General features: G+C 40.7%; 1 protein-coding gene across 9 annotated transcripts in view; it reads right to left on the bottom strand.

The window, feature by feature from the left end:
- nbeaa (neurobeachin a) overlaps window positions 1-16,269 on the bottom strand; it is an 828,675-nt gene that overhangs the window by 60,042 nt on the left and 752,364 nt on the right. For all 9 annotated transcript variants that reach the window (XM_059646713.1, XM_059646714.1, XM_059646715.1 and 6 more), the window contains 2 exons: window positions 15,178-15,330; window positions 6,722-6,889 (listed from right to left, as the gene is read on the bottom strand). In XM_059646713.1, coding sequence (XP_059502696.1) covers window positions 6,722-6,889; window positions 15,178-15,330 — 321 coding nt within the window. The remainder of the gene's footprint in view (window positions 1-6,721; window positions 6,890-15,177; window positions 15,331-16,269) is intronic.

Genomic DNA, 16,269 nt, shown 5'->3' with positions numbered 1-16,269 from the left:
AAGGTAATCCTAGGAACTGTTTTGATAGTTGAGGCAGATATTATTTGACAGAAAGATCTGCAATTAAGTCAGTCATAAGGTGGTATGTTGCTCTCAAATGTCTTGTACTTTTCTCGCTTTTGTGTTTCTTGGATATTAGCAAAGTTAAACAAAATAAATTGGCCCCATCTTGTACAAAGTGCTAAGACAATGATAATGCTTTCATACTATATAGGTCAATATCTACAGTCGTTGAGGACAGGAGACATGGTTAAGAAAACAGTTGTACTCAAGGCTTTATTGTCATTTGTATTTCATTTTCGAGTAGTAAGTTTTTTAGTACTAGTGAGAAGAAGGCAATTGTGCACTCTGGAAACAAACAAGTCAATATCCAAATGGTCACATAGGTGAAGCATGTCTGTTAGCTCGGTCGATGCTTAGCATTTAATATCCACAGATTTAAGCATTGTTTTACCTCCTCATCAAAGGACAACAAAGGAGTATGTTGTAAAACATTCTTTGTGGACTTTGGAAATAAATGTACAAAACTTTGAAGAAAACCTATATCATTGAAGCGTGATGGAGCCCATGTGGGATTTGCACTTTTTAGTTAATTCACCCTTACTTATATTCCTAAAATCTATTGGGTAGGTCAGACAAGGTTGCAGGCTTCTCCATGACCCATGCCTGTGTTGCACTGTAATCTGCCAACAAGAGACATGTTTTTGGCATGAAGGACAGTATTTTCCCTTTTAGCTGAATGTTCTGCTTCAGACAGACATTCAACTTATAGGTTGACAGAGAGCTAACAAAATTTATCCCAACTGTAACAGACAAGATTGAATGGCAGTCATGGAATGTGAAACCACTATGACTTGGTTAGTTGCCATCCCTATTTATGTTGCTTTGGTTTTTCAACAGAAAATGCTCTGCTCATATTTAGAATCTAAATTTTCTATGGCTACATTTAAAGCTAGCTTAAAACTAAAGCTAGCTTTTTTTTGTACAAGTATGGTTTGGAAAATCTAATTTGTTATTCACTTCTGCAGGCTTTCTATGTTGAGATTTTTTTATTCATAATTCTCCTTTTAAAGGAGTGCAGTTTTTAGTTATTCTGCGTACAACAGATGGTAAATATCGAGGGATAGCCTTGGTACAGTACCGCAGGTCTACTGGTGCACTACGGTTTCAAAGCACATTTCACTTAGGTTTTGCATACCAGCTGGCACATATTTATAATGTTCTGAATAAATATTAAAAAGCCCGTAGTGGTTCTTTTGTTTATGAGAAAAACCTGGCACAGTGCATTGATAAAATTGTTTTCAAGGCATAAATCAAAAAAATCTTCTGGCTGGAAACAATGTCAATTAACTTTATCAATTTAAAGCTATGTAAAGAAACTATATGCTTAATTTAATAATTCCACAAATTGACCTGTCATTAAGATATATTTATCTGTGGAGGTCTCACACGTGACACTACTCAGTGTAAGTTTACTCAACAGCCCAAATGTTTAAAAGGTTTTTTTTGTGATCTCATATTACACAGCTTGATGTAATGAAATGCTATACCATGACATTAGTGATAATGATGAGTTTTGTCTTTTAGTTGCAGATTCATTGCATGTATACACAGCTTTAACTGGTGCAAAAATGCTTCTAAAAGGATTTGTCTGGACCCATTAAAACTATGTTGTTATGACCTTCATATAGAGTTGTCTAAAAAAGGAATTAAAAAAGGACAGAGGGTCATGTTTGAGGAAGCAATAATTCAATGAGGAGCAGGTTTATGATTCCAAAATTGCCTGCAATTGTCCCTTGCAGATGATTTGTTCAGGTGGGTAATTTTCAACTGTTAGGGGCTAAGGGGACTGAACACATTTTGGGTTTAAGGGAAAAGACATAAGTTTGTAAATTCATCCTATCTGCCACAACTATTTATTTATGGTAACTTGTAACGCTGTTACAAATGTTGCAAACTTTATACCACTTTACATTTAATTTAATAATTAAAGTGCATCTTGACTGCAATCATGAGAAACCATCTGAAATTTGCAGATGGCAGACAGGACCCCTGCTGAGACCTGAGGCCAAATGGTTTTGGGAAAGATGATTGCAATGTATTGTTGTATTCTTTAACCCATCCCTGCAGTTGTGATTACCAATGGACTACAGCGTGTCCTGTAACTTCTACAGAGTCATTGTTAATTACATGTGATGACACTCAGATTGTCAATACTTACAGAGATTCTAAAACTCCCTCAGTTTAGAATTCAGTTTTAGTTATCCAAAAGAAAAAATATCAAGCGCAAGTTGAAAATCAGTCCAAAGGTTTGAAAAACTCAATGTTCTACCAGAAGATGTGGTGGAATCAGAGTTAGAAATAAATTTTCAATGGAAGTTGGATAAATGTGAGTAATGCAAATATAGTTTTTAAAAATTTAGTGAAGCAGAGGGAATAAGACTAAGTGCACTTACACAGGCTTATGCACAATTAGTTGAATTCTATATTAAGAAATAGAATGCTTTTAGGTTGGTAGAAAAATAAACGTGCATAAATATATTGAAACAATGTACAACCTGTGTGCTGTACTTGAAACACTAGACTGAATTTCTGTTTCTATGTCCTTGTCCAACTGTCAGAATGAAATATGAGTTGAGACCCTGGAAATGCTAATGGTGAGACCTCGAGGAAGATTTACGAGGAGATAGCCAATTAAGAGGTTCCTTCTAGAAGGTCTGTCTTAATAGCAGGCAGAACCAATCAGAGGCTCTGCACAACCTGCGTCTTGACCAGATGAGATGAACATTGCTGAAGCAGATGGTAGAATGAGGCTCCTTCTGAACTCTGCATAAAGTTTAAAAATTAAAAGTGGCCACAGGGCTTGACATGACACAGGACATGAAAAATTCAGGGAACTAGGATGGCAGAAATTCAGGGAGCTAGGATGGCAGAAATTCAGGGAGCTAGGATGGAAGCTGAGAGCTAGGATGAACAGAGTTGTTGTCTCTGGTTTGTTACCCGTGCCACGTGCCAGTGAGGCGAGGAATAGGGAGAGAGAGGAGTTGAACACGTGGCTACAGGGATGGTGCAGGAGGGAGGGTTTTGGATTCTTGGATAATTTGGGCTCTTTCTGGGGTAGGTGGAACCTCTACAAGCAGGATGGTCTTCACCTGAACCAGAGGGGTACCGATATTCTGGAGGGGAAATTTGCTAAGGCTATTGGGGTGGGTTTAAACTAATTCAGCAGGGGGATGGGAACCGAAATTGTAGTTCGAGTATAGAAAAGGTTGAGGGTAGGGAGGTCCGAAATAAAGTTTCAGGGACGCAAGATGGCACCGGCAAGCAAACAGTTGGTTTGAAGTGTGTCTACTTCAATGCCAGGAGCGTCCGGAATAAGGTGAGTGATCTTGCAGCATGGGTTAGTACCTGGGACTTCGATGCTGTGGCCATTTCAGAGGCATGGATAGAGCAGGGACAGGAATGGTTGTTGCAGGTTCCGGGATTTAGATGTTTCAGTAAGAACACAGAAGATGGTAAAAGGGGGGGAGGTGTGGCATTGTTGGTCAAGGACAGTATTACAGTTGCAGAAAGGATGTTTGGGGACTCGTCAACTGAGGTAGTATGGGCTGAGCTTAGAAACAGGGAAGGAGAGGTCACCCTGTAGGGAGTTTTCTATAGGCCTCCGAATAGTTCCAGAGATGTAGAGGAAAGGATAGCAAAGATGATTCTCAACAGGAGTGAGAGAGACAGGGTAGTTGTCATGGGGGACTTCAACTTTCCAAATATTGACTGGGAACACTATAGTTCGAGTACTATAGATGGGTCAATTTTTGTCCAGTGTGTGCAGGAGGGCTTACTGACACAGTATGTAGATAGGCCAACAAGGGGCGCAGCCACATTAGATTTGGTACTGGGTAATGAGCCTGGCCAGGTGTTAGATTTGAAAGTAGGTGAGCACTTTGGAGACAGCTATCACAATTCTGTTATGTTTACTTTAGTGATGGAAAGGGATAGGTGTATACCACTGGGCAAGAGTTATAGCTGGGGGAAAGGCAATTACGATGAGATTAGGCAAGATTTACGGAGCATAGGATGGGGAAGGAAACTGCAGGGGATGGGCACATTAGAAATGTGGAGTTTATTAAAGGAAAAGCTCCTGTGTGTCCTAGATAAGTATGTACCTGTCAGGCAGGGAGGAAGCTGTAGAGCGCGGGAGCCATGGTTTACGAAGGAGGTAGAATCTCTGGTCAAGAGTAAGAAGAAGGCTTATGTTAGGATGAAGGCTCAGTTAGGGTGCTTGAGGGCTACGAGGTAGCCAGGAAAGACCTAAAGAGAGAGCTCAGAAGAGTCAGGAGGATACATGAGAAATTGTTGGCGGACAGGATCAGGGCAAACCCTAAGGCTTTCTATAGGTATTTAAGGAATAAAAGAATGACGAAAGTAAGATTAGGACCAATTAAGGATAGTAGTGGGAAGTTGTGTGTGGAGTCAGAGGAGATAGGGGAAGCACTAAATGAATATTTTTGAACAGTATTCACTCTAGAAAATGACAATGTTGTCGAGGAGAATACTGAGATACAGGCTACTAGACTAGGTGGGATTGAGGCACAAGGAAGAGGTATTAGAAATCCTACAGAGGGTGAAGATAGATAAGTCCCCTGAGCCGGATGGGATTTATCCTCGGGTCCTCTGGGAAGCCAGGGAGGAGGATTGCCGAGCGTTTGGCATTGATCTTTAACTCATCATTGTCAACAGGAATAGTGCCAGACGACTGGAGGATAGCAAATGTGGTTCCCCTGTTCAAGAAGGGAAGAAGAGACAACCCTGGTAATTATAGACCAGTGAGCCTTACCTCAGTTGTTGGTAAAGTGTTGGAAAAGGTTATAAGGGATAGGATTTATAATCATCTAGAAAAGAATAAATTGATTAGAGATAGTCAGCATGGTTTTGTGATGGGAAGGTCGTGCCTCACAAACCTTATCGAGTTCTTTGAGAAGGTGACCAAACAGGTAGATGAGAGTAAACTGGTTGATGTGGTGTATACAGATTTCAGCAAGGCGTTCGATAAGGTTCCCCATAGTAGGCCATTGTACAAAATGTGGAGAAATGGAATTGTGAGAGATATAGCAGTTTGGATCGGAAATTGGCTTGCTGAAAGAAGACAGAGGGCGGTAGTTGATGAGAAATGTTCATCCTGGAGACCAGTTACTGGTGGTGTACCGCAAGGGTCGGTGTTGGGTCCACTGCTGTTTGTCATTTTTATAAATGACCTGGATGAGGGAGTAGAAGGATGGGTTAGTAAATTTGCAGACGACACTAAGGTCGGTGGAGTTGTGGATAGTGACGAAGGATGCTGTAGGTTGCAGAGAGACATAGATAAGCTGCAGAGCTGGGCTGAGAGGTGGCAAATGGAGTTTAATGCAGACAAGTGTGAGGTGATGCACTTTGGTAGGAGTAACCGGAAGGCAAAGTACTGGGCTAATGGTAAGATTCTTAGTAGTGTAGATGAGCAGAGAGATCTCGGTGTCCATGTACATAGATCCTTGAAAGTTGCCACCCAGGTTGACAGGGCTGTTTAGAAGGCACACAGTGTTTTAGCTTTTATTAATAGAGGGATCGAGTTCCGGAACCACGAGGTTATGGTGAAGCTGTACAAAATTCTGGTGCAGCTGCACTTGGAGTATTGTGTACAGTTCTGGTCACCGCATTATAAGAAGGATGTGGAAGCTTTGGAAAGGGTGCAGAGGAGATTTACTAGGATGTTGCCTGGTATGGAGGGAAGGTCTTACGAGGAAAGGCTGAGGGACTTGAGGCTGTTTTCATTAGAGAGAAGAAGGTTGAGAGGTGACTTAATTGAAACATATAAAATAATCAGAGGGTTAGATAGGGTGGATAGGGAAAGCCTTTTTCCTCAGATGGTGACGGCAAGCACGAGGGGGCATAGCTTTAAATTGAGGGGTGAAAGATATACGACAGATGTCAGAGATGGTTTCTTACTCAGAGAGTAGTAAGAGAATGGAATGCTTTGCCTGCAACAGTAGTAGATTGGCCAACTTTAGGTACATTTAGGTCGTCATTGGATAAGCATATGGAACATGGAATAATGTAGATTAGATGGGCTTGAGATCGGTATGACCGATCGGCACAACATCGAGGGCCGAAGGGCCTGTACTGTGCTGTAATGTTCTCTGTTCTAGTCCATTGGTAATCACAACTGCAGGATGGGTTAAAGAATACAACAATACACTGCTATCATCTTTCCCCAAAACTATTGCTGGGCTTTGGCCTCAGGCCTCAGCAGGGGTTCTGCCTGCTGTCTGCAAATTTCAGATGGTGTCTAATGACTGCACTCAAGATGCACTTTAATTGCCCTAATTAGCTACCCACCTTTGGTAGGTGGGTTATCATCATCACCATGGGCCCTGCTCTCCTGGCCACACATCCTGAATCAGCCTCAATGAAAATGTGGTCAGGATAGGTATATTGTGCAATAGATACACCAGCCAGTAGATCAAAATTGCTGGCATACTGCTTCTAAACCAGCGTCCTCAGCTCAATACAAATTCATTCTATTGTCTCAGCTAGTTACCTTGTATACTCAATACAAAAATTTTTCTTAAAGGCTATGTATTAAGTTGAATTCTGAGGCAGTATGTTGGTAGCAGCACTCCTAGAAAATTTGAAACAAAATAACATAAATACAATGGTTACTCTATCTGCTGTATTTGTAAGGTCTTACCTCTCTAAGGCCAGAATCTGTGATACTGTCTAAATTCACAGAACCCTCATAAGTCAGGTAGTGGAAAACATTAAGAGCACGAACTGCCTCTGGGCCTCGCTGTTTATATCCAAAAATAAGGTCAATCCACTGATGCAACTGGCAAGAAACAAATTCACTCTCCAGAGCCTGCATAAAAACATTTAGAGATAATGAAAAAATAGAGCAATCGAACATTGTTGTTTCAAGATTCACACAGCAAGGTATTTATCAAGGCTGCAACCTTTATTCTTGCCCTTACATTTCTTTTTCTTCTCCCGAACTACCACGAAGAAAAAGCATTTACTGCGCTAATAGAAATTTGTTCCACTGGAATAACTCTACCATTTTTCAAAATACAGCAAAAATGGCAATAAATTTAATTCATGAAACCACCACATTGATTTCCATTTAAAATGTTGCACAGACACCTAATGTTTATACTTTTGAATAAAATGTTAAAACCGTATCACGGTACTTGCTTCAAAATATCCAAACTCATGCAAAACATTAAATGTTATATTAACAGAGATATTTACATTTAATAATGGAAATGTTAATAATTAGCATTATCTGCACATAAATTTGTGCAATTTTACAATCTAACAGACAAAAAAAATGAATAGTATTCCTTTAAGGAAATCATATAAAATCACTATTCTCTGACCTCATGCATTTTCATTTTCTCTGCTCAACGAATAATTTAAGAATTAGAAAATACAAGTCATCATAATGCACTCATCCTCAAGGTCAAGTCAGCACAGTTCATTGAATTATGCTGACATTTTTAGCTGCCATCATCATATTTAAGTGGTTCTCTGGAACTTACAACAATAGACAGATATTCACATGAACACAAAGATCAAAACATTTGGGTCAACTCACTGGACACTGTATTACACTTGGCTGATATTTCCAAACCTAAAATAATTCCATGGGTTCTATTCTACAGGGCAGTAATATAACTAAAATAGGTGAGTTTGGCAATTACACTGGACCAAAGCTTCTTAATAAAAGCATTAAAACGATCCAGAGGTATAATGTAATCCTTGAAATAGCTATCGAGTGACCCTCCAAAATAATATTGCTTTCATTTTTAAAAAATCTGATATACTATGCCACATAGCAAATTTAACAATTCAATGAAGTTTCAATGATGTTTAACTACTACAGCATTGTTAACTTTGATAATGTCATAGCACAGAAATTATATGGCTGAAGGACAAACTGGTGTCAACATACAGTAATCACTGGTTGCATTTGCAAAGCAAATGCAGTTGAGATGGCCTAGTTATGTGGAATCCATACGGCCAGATCTCCAATTGAACTGCCGCAACAGAAGCTTGGAAGAAAAATAAATGATGACCATTTACGCCACCTTTCAAAATTTGAGAATGTCATACAGTGCTTCGTAGTTAAAGGATCACTTCTGAAGTGTAGTTCCTTGTTAAATAGACAAATACAAGTCAAATTGCACAAATAACAAATTGATAAAGGATCTACTTTGTTGGTTTTAGTTTGGTTGACCACTAGGAGAACCTATAGCATTTCTCAGAAAGGAGCTATGGGATTGTTGACATCCACATAAACATAAGTCAGAATTTCAGCTCAACATTTCATGCATGTAAATAGACTTAAGGAAACATTCAGCTTTAGGCTGATAAGTGGTAAGCAATATTCAGTCCACACAAGAGAGAATCTCCAACAACAGAGAATCTTGTCATTTTTCAGCATTCCCTCTAACTACTTCCATCAATGTGCAGGTCATGTCACCACAAGAAATAGAAAACCCATATGTAATATCCATTTTTAAAAAGTCACAACTGCTATGAAAGAGGAAGAGTCATACAGTCACAGATGTACAGCATGGAAAAAAATCCTTTGGATCACTCATCCAAGCCGACCTGACATCCTAAATTAATCTAGTCCCATTTGCTAATATGTGGCCCATATCACTCTAAACCCTCCTATTCATGTACCATCCAGATGCCTATTAAATGTTGTAATTGTACCAGCCTCTACCACACTTCCTCTGGCAACCTGTTCCATACACGTTTCATTCTCTGTGTGAAAATGTTGCCCCTCATGTCTCTTTTATATCTTTCCCCTCTCACTTTAAACCTATGTTCTCTAGTTGTGGATGCCCCTAGCAGCGGGAAAAGTTCTTGGGTGTTCACTCTATCCATGCCTCTCATGATTTTATAAGCTTCTATAAGGTCACCCCTCAGCCTCCCACATTCGAAGGAAAATAGGCTCAGCCTACTCAACATTTCCCTATAGTTCAACCCTCAAATCCTTGCAATATCTTTTCTGAACCCTTTTAAGTTTCACATCATCTTTCCTATAGCTGGGAGACCAGATCTCTTTGTTCAGCAACACTCCCCAGGATCTTTCCATTAAATGTATAAGTCCTTCCGTAATTTGCCTTTCCAAAATGCAGCACCTCATATTTATCCAAGTTAAACTCCAACTGCCACTCCTTGGCCAAATGGCCCATCTGATCAAGGTCCTGTTGTACACAGAGATAACCTTCTTTGTTGTCCGTTACACCTCCATTTTTGGTATCATCTGCAAACCTACCAATTATATTCCCTATATTTACATCCAAATCATTGATATAAATGACAAAAAGCAGTGGACCCATCACCAATACTTGCGGCGCACCACTACTCAAAGGCCGCCAGTCTGAAAAGCAACCTCCACCAGCACCCTCGTCTCCTACCTTTGAGTCAGTTTTGTATCCAAAGGCTAGTTTTTCCTGTATTCCATGTGATCCAACCTTGTTAATCAGTCTACCATGCACAAGCTTGTCAAACCCCTTCCTGAAGTCCATAATAGACTGTGTCCACCACTCAGCATTCACCATCCTCTTCTTCCAAAAGCTCAATCAAGTTAGTGAGACACGAGTTCCCACGCACAAAGCCATGTTGACAATCCCTAACCAGCCCCTGCCTTTTGAAATGTTTGCAAATCCTGTCCCTCAGAATCTCCTTCAACAAATTGCCCTCCACAAATGACAGGCTCACCAGTCGATAGTTCCCTGGCTTTTCCTTACCACCTTTCTTAAACAATGGCATCAGGTTAGCTAACCTCCAACCTTGTGGCACTTCACTTGTGGATATCGAAGATACAAATATCTTGGCAAGGGGCCCAGCAATCTCTTCGCTTGCTTCCAACAAAGTTCTGGGGTACACCTGATCGGGTCCTGGGGATTTATCCACCTTTATGCACGTTCAGCACCGTGTTCTTAAATATGGGCACTATTCAAGACTACTCAAACAAAGGGTAATTAACAAAGTGGACTGCCTACAATATTCATTTAACATGCAATTAAATTAAATTGTAAAACTGCAAAGCCCTCTTTCGCACCTACACTGGCCCTAAACCCCACCTCTTTCTCCGTTACATTGATGACTGTATCGGTGCCACCTCGTGCTCCCAAGAGGAGCTCGAACAGTTCATCCACTTCACCAACACCTTCCACCTCAACCTTAAGTTCACCTGGACCATCTCCAACACATGCCTCACCTTCCTGGACCTCTCAGTCTCCATCTCAGACAACCACCTAGGAACCGATATCCATTTCAAGCCCACCGAATCCCACAGCTACCTGGAATACACCTGCTCCCACCCACCTTCCTGCAAAAATTCCAACTCATATTCCCAACTCCTTCATCTGCTCCCAGGATGAGACATTCCACAACCGTACATCCCAGATGTCCTCATTCTTCAAGGACCGCAACAATCCGCACCGCCGTGGTTGAGAACGCCCGTGACCGTGTCTCCCACATTTCCCGTAACGCATCCCTCACACCCCGCCCCCGCAATAACTGCCAAAAGAGAATCCCCGTAGTCCTCACATACAACCCCACCAACCTCTGGATACAAAGCATCATCCTCCGACACTTCCGCGACCTACAATTCGACCCCACCACTAAAGACATTTTTCCATCCCCATCCTTGTCTGCCTTCCAGAGAGGCCACTCTCTCCGCAATTCCCTTATCCGCTCCACACTCCCCTCCGACCCCACCACACCCGGCACTTTCCCCTGCAACCGCAGGAAGTGCTACACTTGCCCCCACACCTCCTCCCTCACCCCCATCTCAGGCCCCAAGATGATTTTCTACATCAAGCAGATGTTCACCTGCACATCCGCCAATGTGGTATACTGCATCCACTGTACCCGGTGTGGCTTCCTCTACATTGGGGAAACCAAGCGGAGGCTTGGGGAACGCTTTGCAGAACACCCATGCTCGGTTTGCAATAAACAACTGCACCTCCCAGTCGCAAATCATTTCAACTCCCCCTCCCATTCCATATCCATCCTGGGCCTCCTACAGTGTCATAATGATGCCACCCAAATGTTGCAGGAACTGCAACTCATATTCCGCTTGGGAACCCTGCAGCCCAATGGTATCACTGTGGATTTCACCTGCTTCAAAATCCCCCCTCCCCCACTACATCCCAAAACCAGCCCAACTCATCCCCGCCTCCCTAACCTGTTCTTCCTCTCACCTATCCCCTCCTCCCACCTCAAGCCGCACCTCCATTTCCTACCTACTAACCTCATCCTGCCCCCTTGACCTGTCCGTCTTCCCCAGACTGACCTATCCCCTCCCTACCTCCCCACCCATACTCTCCTCTCCACCTATCTTCTCCTCTATCAATCTTCAGTCTGCCTCCCCCTCTCTCCCTTTTTATTTCAGAACCCTCTCCCCATCTCCCTTTTCTGATGAAGCATCTAGGCCCGAAACGTCAGCTTTTGTGCTCCTAAGATGCTGCTTGGCCTGCTGTGTGCATCCAGCTCAACCCTTTGTTATCTCGGATTCTCTAGCATCTGCAGTTCCCATTATCTCTCAGCACTAACACTTGTTTACTGAATCCCTCAGTTTGATTTCTCTCTGTGCAGTCAGCACACTTGAACCTGGCAGATGGTTGGATCTGATCACTTTGAGAAGATAGCATTTCTAAATTATATCAAATGTAATTTTATAGTGGCAGAGGGACTCAGTTTTATAGCAAGCAAAAGGAGGGGAAATACCCTCTGATCCTCAAGTGAAGTTGGTTTCCTATCTTTGTCTTAATTCACAGGGTACTTTCATCCACAATTAGGTTCTCCTAGGCATCACATTATTTAAAAAAAGTCAGGCCACGACCACCTGCTGAACCTTGGCCTGGATTCTTTGGCATTTATGGAGGTGCTCACTTGTGGCAGAGCTTTCACATTTTCTCAGAGCCCAGCAGCCACATGGCTGATAAAGGTCTGAAACAGATAAGGAAGCACAGCACCGTCAATATTGAGTGACCCATCCGAAATATACTGCCTGAGAATACTCGCTTCACCCAAACACCTACCTTCCAAGAAAGAGCCTGTCCCCCAACGATCATGTGCAATGCATCCTGTTGAGACGAGTGGTAAAGCTTGGACATGCCAAGACCTAGAATCTGGAGTCTGTATGTAGTTTCACTCTAGGCCACTGCTGCTGGTGGAAATATAGAGCAACCAACCAATGTCATTGGTTGGAAGCTCCCAAAAGAGTGATTTTGCCCAAGTGAGAGGTCTTGAGCCAATTAACATTACTATTGTGGGAAGAAATGCAATAAATTGGTTAAGGGAACACTTTATATGAACAATTGTTTCTCATTTATTATTAAGAAATGGGAAATGAGTAAGAAAAAAAGAGGCAAATGATGCATACTAGAATCAAAGTTGTAATAGAAATCAGGAAAAGTGTCGCAAATACAGGAAAGAGCAAAGGCTCAATTAAGGAAGGCTAAGAGGAAGCATGAGGAAAAGAGGGCAGGCTACGCTAAAACAGATGGTAAAATGAGATACCAAATGAATATTTTGTGTCTGTATTTACCAAGTTTGAAAACGGTGACAATAGCCCCGTTGAAAATGTGGCTGTTGAGCAACTGAGCAGTATACTGACAGATAAAAAAGAAATGTTAAAATGGCTGGCAGCTCTCCAGGTAGAGAAGTTGCCAGGCCCAGATGGGATGCCTTCTAGATCGCTGAGAGAGGTAAGGGTGCAAATTGTGGAACCGTTAACGAATATTTTCCAGGCCACTCTGAAAACAGGATTAGTCCCAGGAGTCTGGAGGATTACAAATGTGATATAATGTTTAAGAAAGGGACAAAGGATACTCCAGGAAACTACTGATCTGTCAGCTTGACATTAATAGTGAGAAGACTGATGAAAGCCATAATACCAAGTAAAGCAAATATACACTTTCAGAAAAATAAGTTAATACCAGACAATCATCATTGTTTTGCCAGCAGCAGGCCATGTTTGACAATTTTAAACAAGTTATTTGACAAGGTGACACTGGCAGTAGGTGAAGCATATCTGGGCTTTCAGAAAGCATTTGGTACGGTGCCACATGGCAGGTTGGTTAGCAAATTAGACATGATTAGGATTGATGGGTCCTTGCTGAATGGCTCTTTCAGGAGCTGGTACCAACATGATGGGTCGAATTGCCTCCTGCTGTACAGTAAAATTCTATGATTCATCGGCACAGAGAACGTACTTGGCCATTATAATTCAGCGCACAGCACTTCATAAACTTTTGAACTGCTGAGCTGACGCACAGTTTCAGGGAACCATCCACCTTTATTTAATGTTCAACAATATTATGATGACTGAACTTCAAATAATCTACACTCTAAGGGTTATGATTGACCAAAAACTTAATTGAACTTGTCATACAAATACACAGAGTACAGGTAGAGGTCACATCATTACTCAAAGCTATTCTGCTCTAGTAAAAGGAATTAAGTCAGCGACATCCAGGACAAAGCAACCTGTCTGACATTCCATCTATGAAACAATAATTCTCTCCACCACTAGATAACAGTGGCAGCATGAAGTTTACCTGCAAGATACACACTGCAGCAACTCACTAGGGCTCTTTCGACAGCACTTTCCAAACGCACAGCTCTAAGACTTGGAAAGAGAAGGATAGTAGAGCAATTGGAATAGACCCACCTGCAAGAGCCCTTAAAAGTCACAAGATGTCCTGACTTGGAACTATATCACTGGTACTGGGCCAAACATCTGAAACTCCTTCTCCTAAAGCACTGGGGCTGTATGTACCTAAAGATGTTTCTGTGGTTCAGGATGGTAACTTGCCACACTAAGGGAAATTAGGGCAGAGTAACAAATGGGGGCCATATTGGCAATGTCAAATCCCAGCAATGAATGAATATTTAAAAAAAAATCTCAAGAACGTCGCATTCCTCTATTTAAAAATTTATTCTTTCTACCATGTGAAATGTAGAAATGCAGATGTATTATCAAATCCATATAACTGAAAGAATATTGGTGTCCAATATACAGTGCTACAGAGGGTTTAGGCAGGGCTTCCAACCATGGCTCAACACCTGGATACTAACTGGGTTCTAAAAGGCAAGTAAATGGAAACCCAAAAGCATCCTTACAGAGAAAACGCATGAAGCTGAAAGCAAAAATATAATGGATCACTCTAATTTCGCTTCCAGCAGCCCACACTGAAATATTTCACTTTAGTTAGGAACAGCTTCAGGGCAGGGCACATGATAACACTTTTTTAAGATAAAAAGATGTTCTTAGTTGCAAAGCAAAAATAAAAATAATACTTGGGTAGGAAATAATGAATACTCTAAAAAGATTCTAAAAATATTTATACCCAGAATAATCTTTAATTATTTTTAATTTCTTAATATCTATTCCTTCCATTTTTCCAGTTTCAAGCATAGTTCAAATGCACTTTGAGCTCAAGCTGAATGCAGCTGGCTTAGAGTCAAGTCACGCAAAGAGCTGTCTTTGTCGAAGATCGGCACTGATTCAGTTCAGAGGAGAATCTGATGTCTAACTACTCAGAATTCTTTGATCAAAACTTTAAATGTGTTTTTATTATTATACTTCGTTTGAATTAAACACTTGCAGCAAGTAACGATGGATAGTTAAATATTGAACTCCAAATTACTATTAACAAACAGAACGAATAAGGGCATTGTAATTTGAAAGATAAACTGGAACAAGAAACATTCCCAGAATCCCTTATCGTTGGTTTCCTTTGCATTCACATCTTTAGTATTCTTAAACAACGAGCTGAATGTGTTCTATTTATGGCTCCCACCCTGAAAAAAAATCTGCTGGGATTGAATGGCTGAGTAATACTGCAGATGCACATCTGTGAGTAGCTTTTTAAAGCTGGTAAATTATGATTGATGAACCCAACAATCATGTAACATTATCAGGGGCACTCACTGCTTCTGTCCTTTGGTGACATCATAGAGGTCAGACAAAAACCATGTTAGTATTGAACACGCTGCTTTAATAAGGTTAAATGAATAAGTCTCTGGGAAATGTCTAGCCATATGTAGTTTGGTAAAAGGCTACTTGCACTTTATCCAATACAGCAGTCATTTACAAGAATCAGATATCATTCTTACCATTCTATTAATGCGGACAAAATCCTCTGGCTTCTTTGCCCATATTGGAAGCTCAACATCAGAAACAACAGTGCCATCTTCTCGGATGCCAAGGTTATAGTTATTACTATTCACGAACATTTCAGGTAAATAGTAGAATTCTGGAATCAGTTCCTATTTAACAAAGAGACAAAAGAAAAAAAAGCTTTTCTATCACATCAATAACTGTTGTGAAACAAAACACAAGGTTTCTTTAAAAACTTCATCATTGCAATTGTCGTGGATTAAATATAATTAAAACAATAACCCAATTATGCATAAACAGATTGTCTTATCTGCTACATGGATTTGTATAACAAGGTATGTTATGAGTAATACATTGAAAGCTTTGTATTTTCCTCAGATCATCAACAATAAATCAATACAATTTCCAATGAATAATATGCCATTGATTTAATGGTAATAGTTATCTCATACTAGCTCCTCCTCAGTGAATGAACTTCTGTGCTTTCCCTCACTTCCTTTGTTTTCCTTTCAGTGGATGAAAGAGCTTATGGGTCTGTCTCTATTTTTCCCTTCATGCACCCCCCAGATGAGTCTCCCATACCCATTTCAATCTGCCAGCCCAATTTTGGCAGACAGTTCTCCATTCCCTTCACTATTTTTCCATTTTCATTATCTCACCATCCCCCCAACTCTTTCCTTCATCCCTTTTATTCTTTTTCTTTCTTCTGCCTGTTCTCTTCCAACCCCACCTTTCTTGAATTCAATGATATGTTTGGTCTCAATACCATGCGCAATGCTAGAAGTTTCCACTAAAATTTATATCAATAATAATAAATACATCAGAATAATCTCAAGATTATCATCTAATTTCGAGATTCAGTCAACAATAAATCATTTGAGAACCATTTATTGTTTACAAAATTGCACAGTGCCTTCAATGTGAATGGTCATCTTGTGATCAATGCTTAATTGTAAAAGATTTACACATTAAGTTAGCTAACTCTGTGTATAATTATTCAAAGTTAATGTGCAATTAAGTCCTTCTGACCCCTTACTTGCAGGGCACTTGTCATACATCAGCAAGAGTGTAGTTTCATTTTGTTAATC

This window comes from Stegostoma tigrinum, chromosome 6, assembly GCF_030684315.1.
Source record: "Stegostoma tigrinum isolate sSteTig4 chromosome 6, sSteTig4.hap1, whole genome shotgun sequence".
In the NCBI taxonomy this organism is placed as follows: domain Eukaryota; kingdom Metazoa; phylum Chordata; class Chondrichthyes; order Orectolobiformes; family Stegostomatidae; genus Stegostoma; species Stegostoma tigrinum.
The sequence above is the reverse complement of the archived record's forward strand: the minus strand, read 5'-3'. Positions and strand labels throughout refer to the sequence as shown.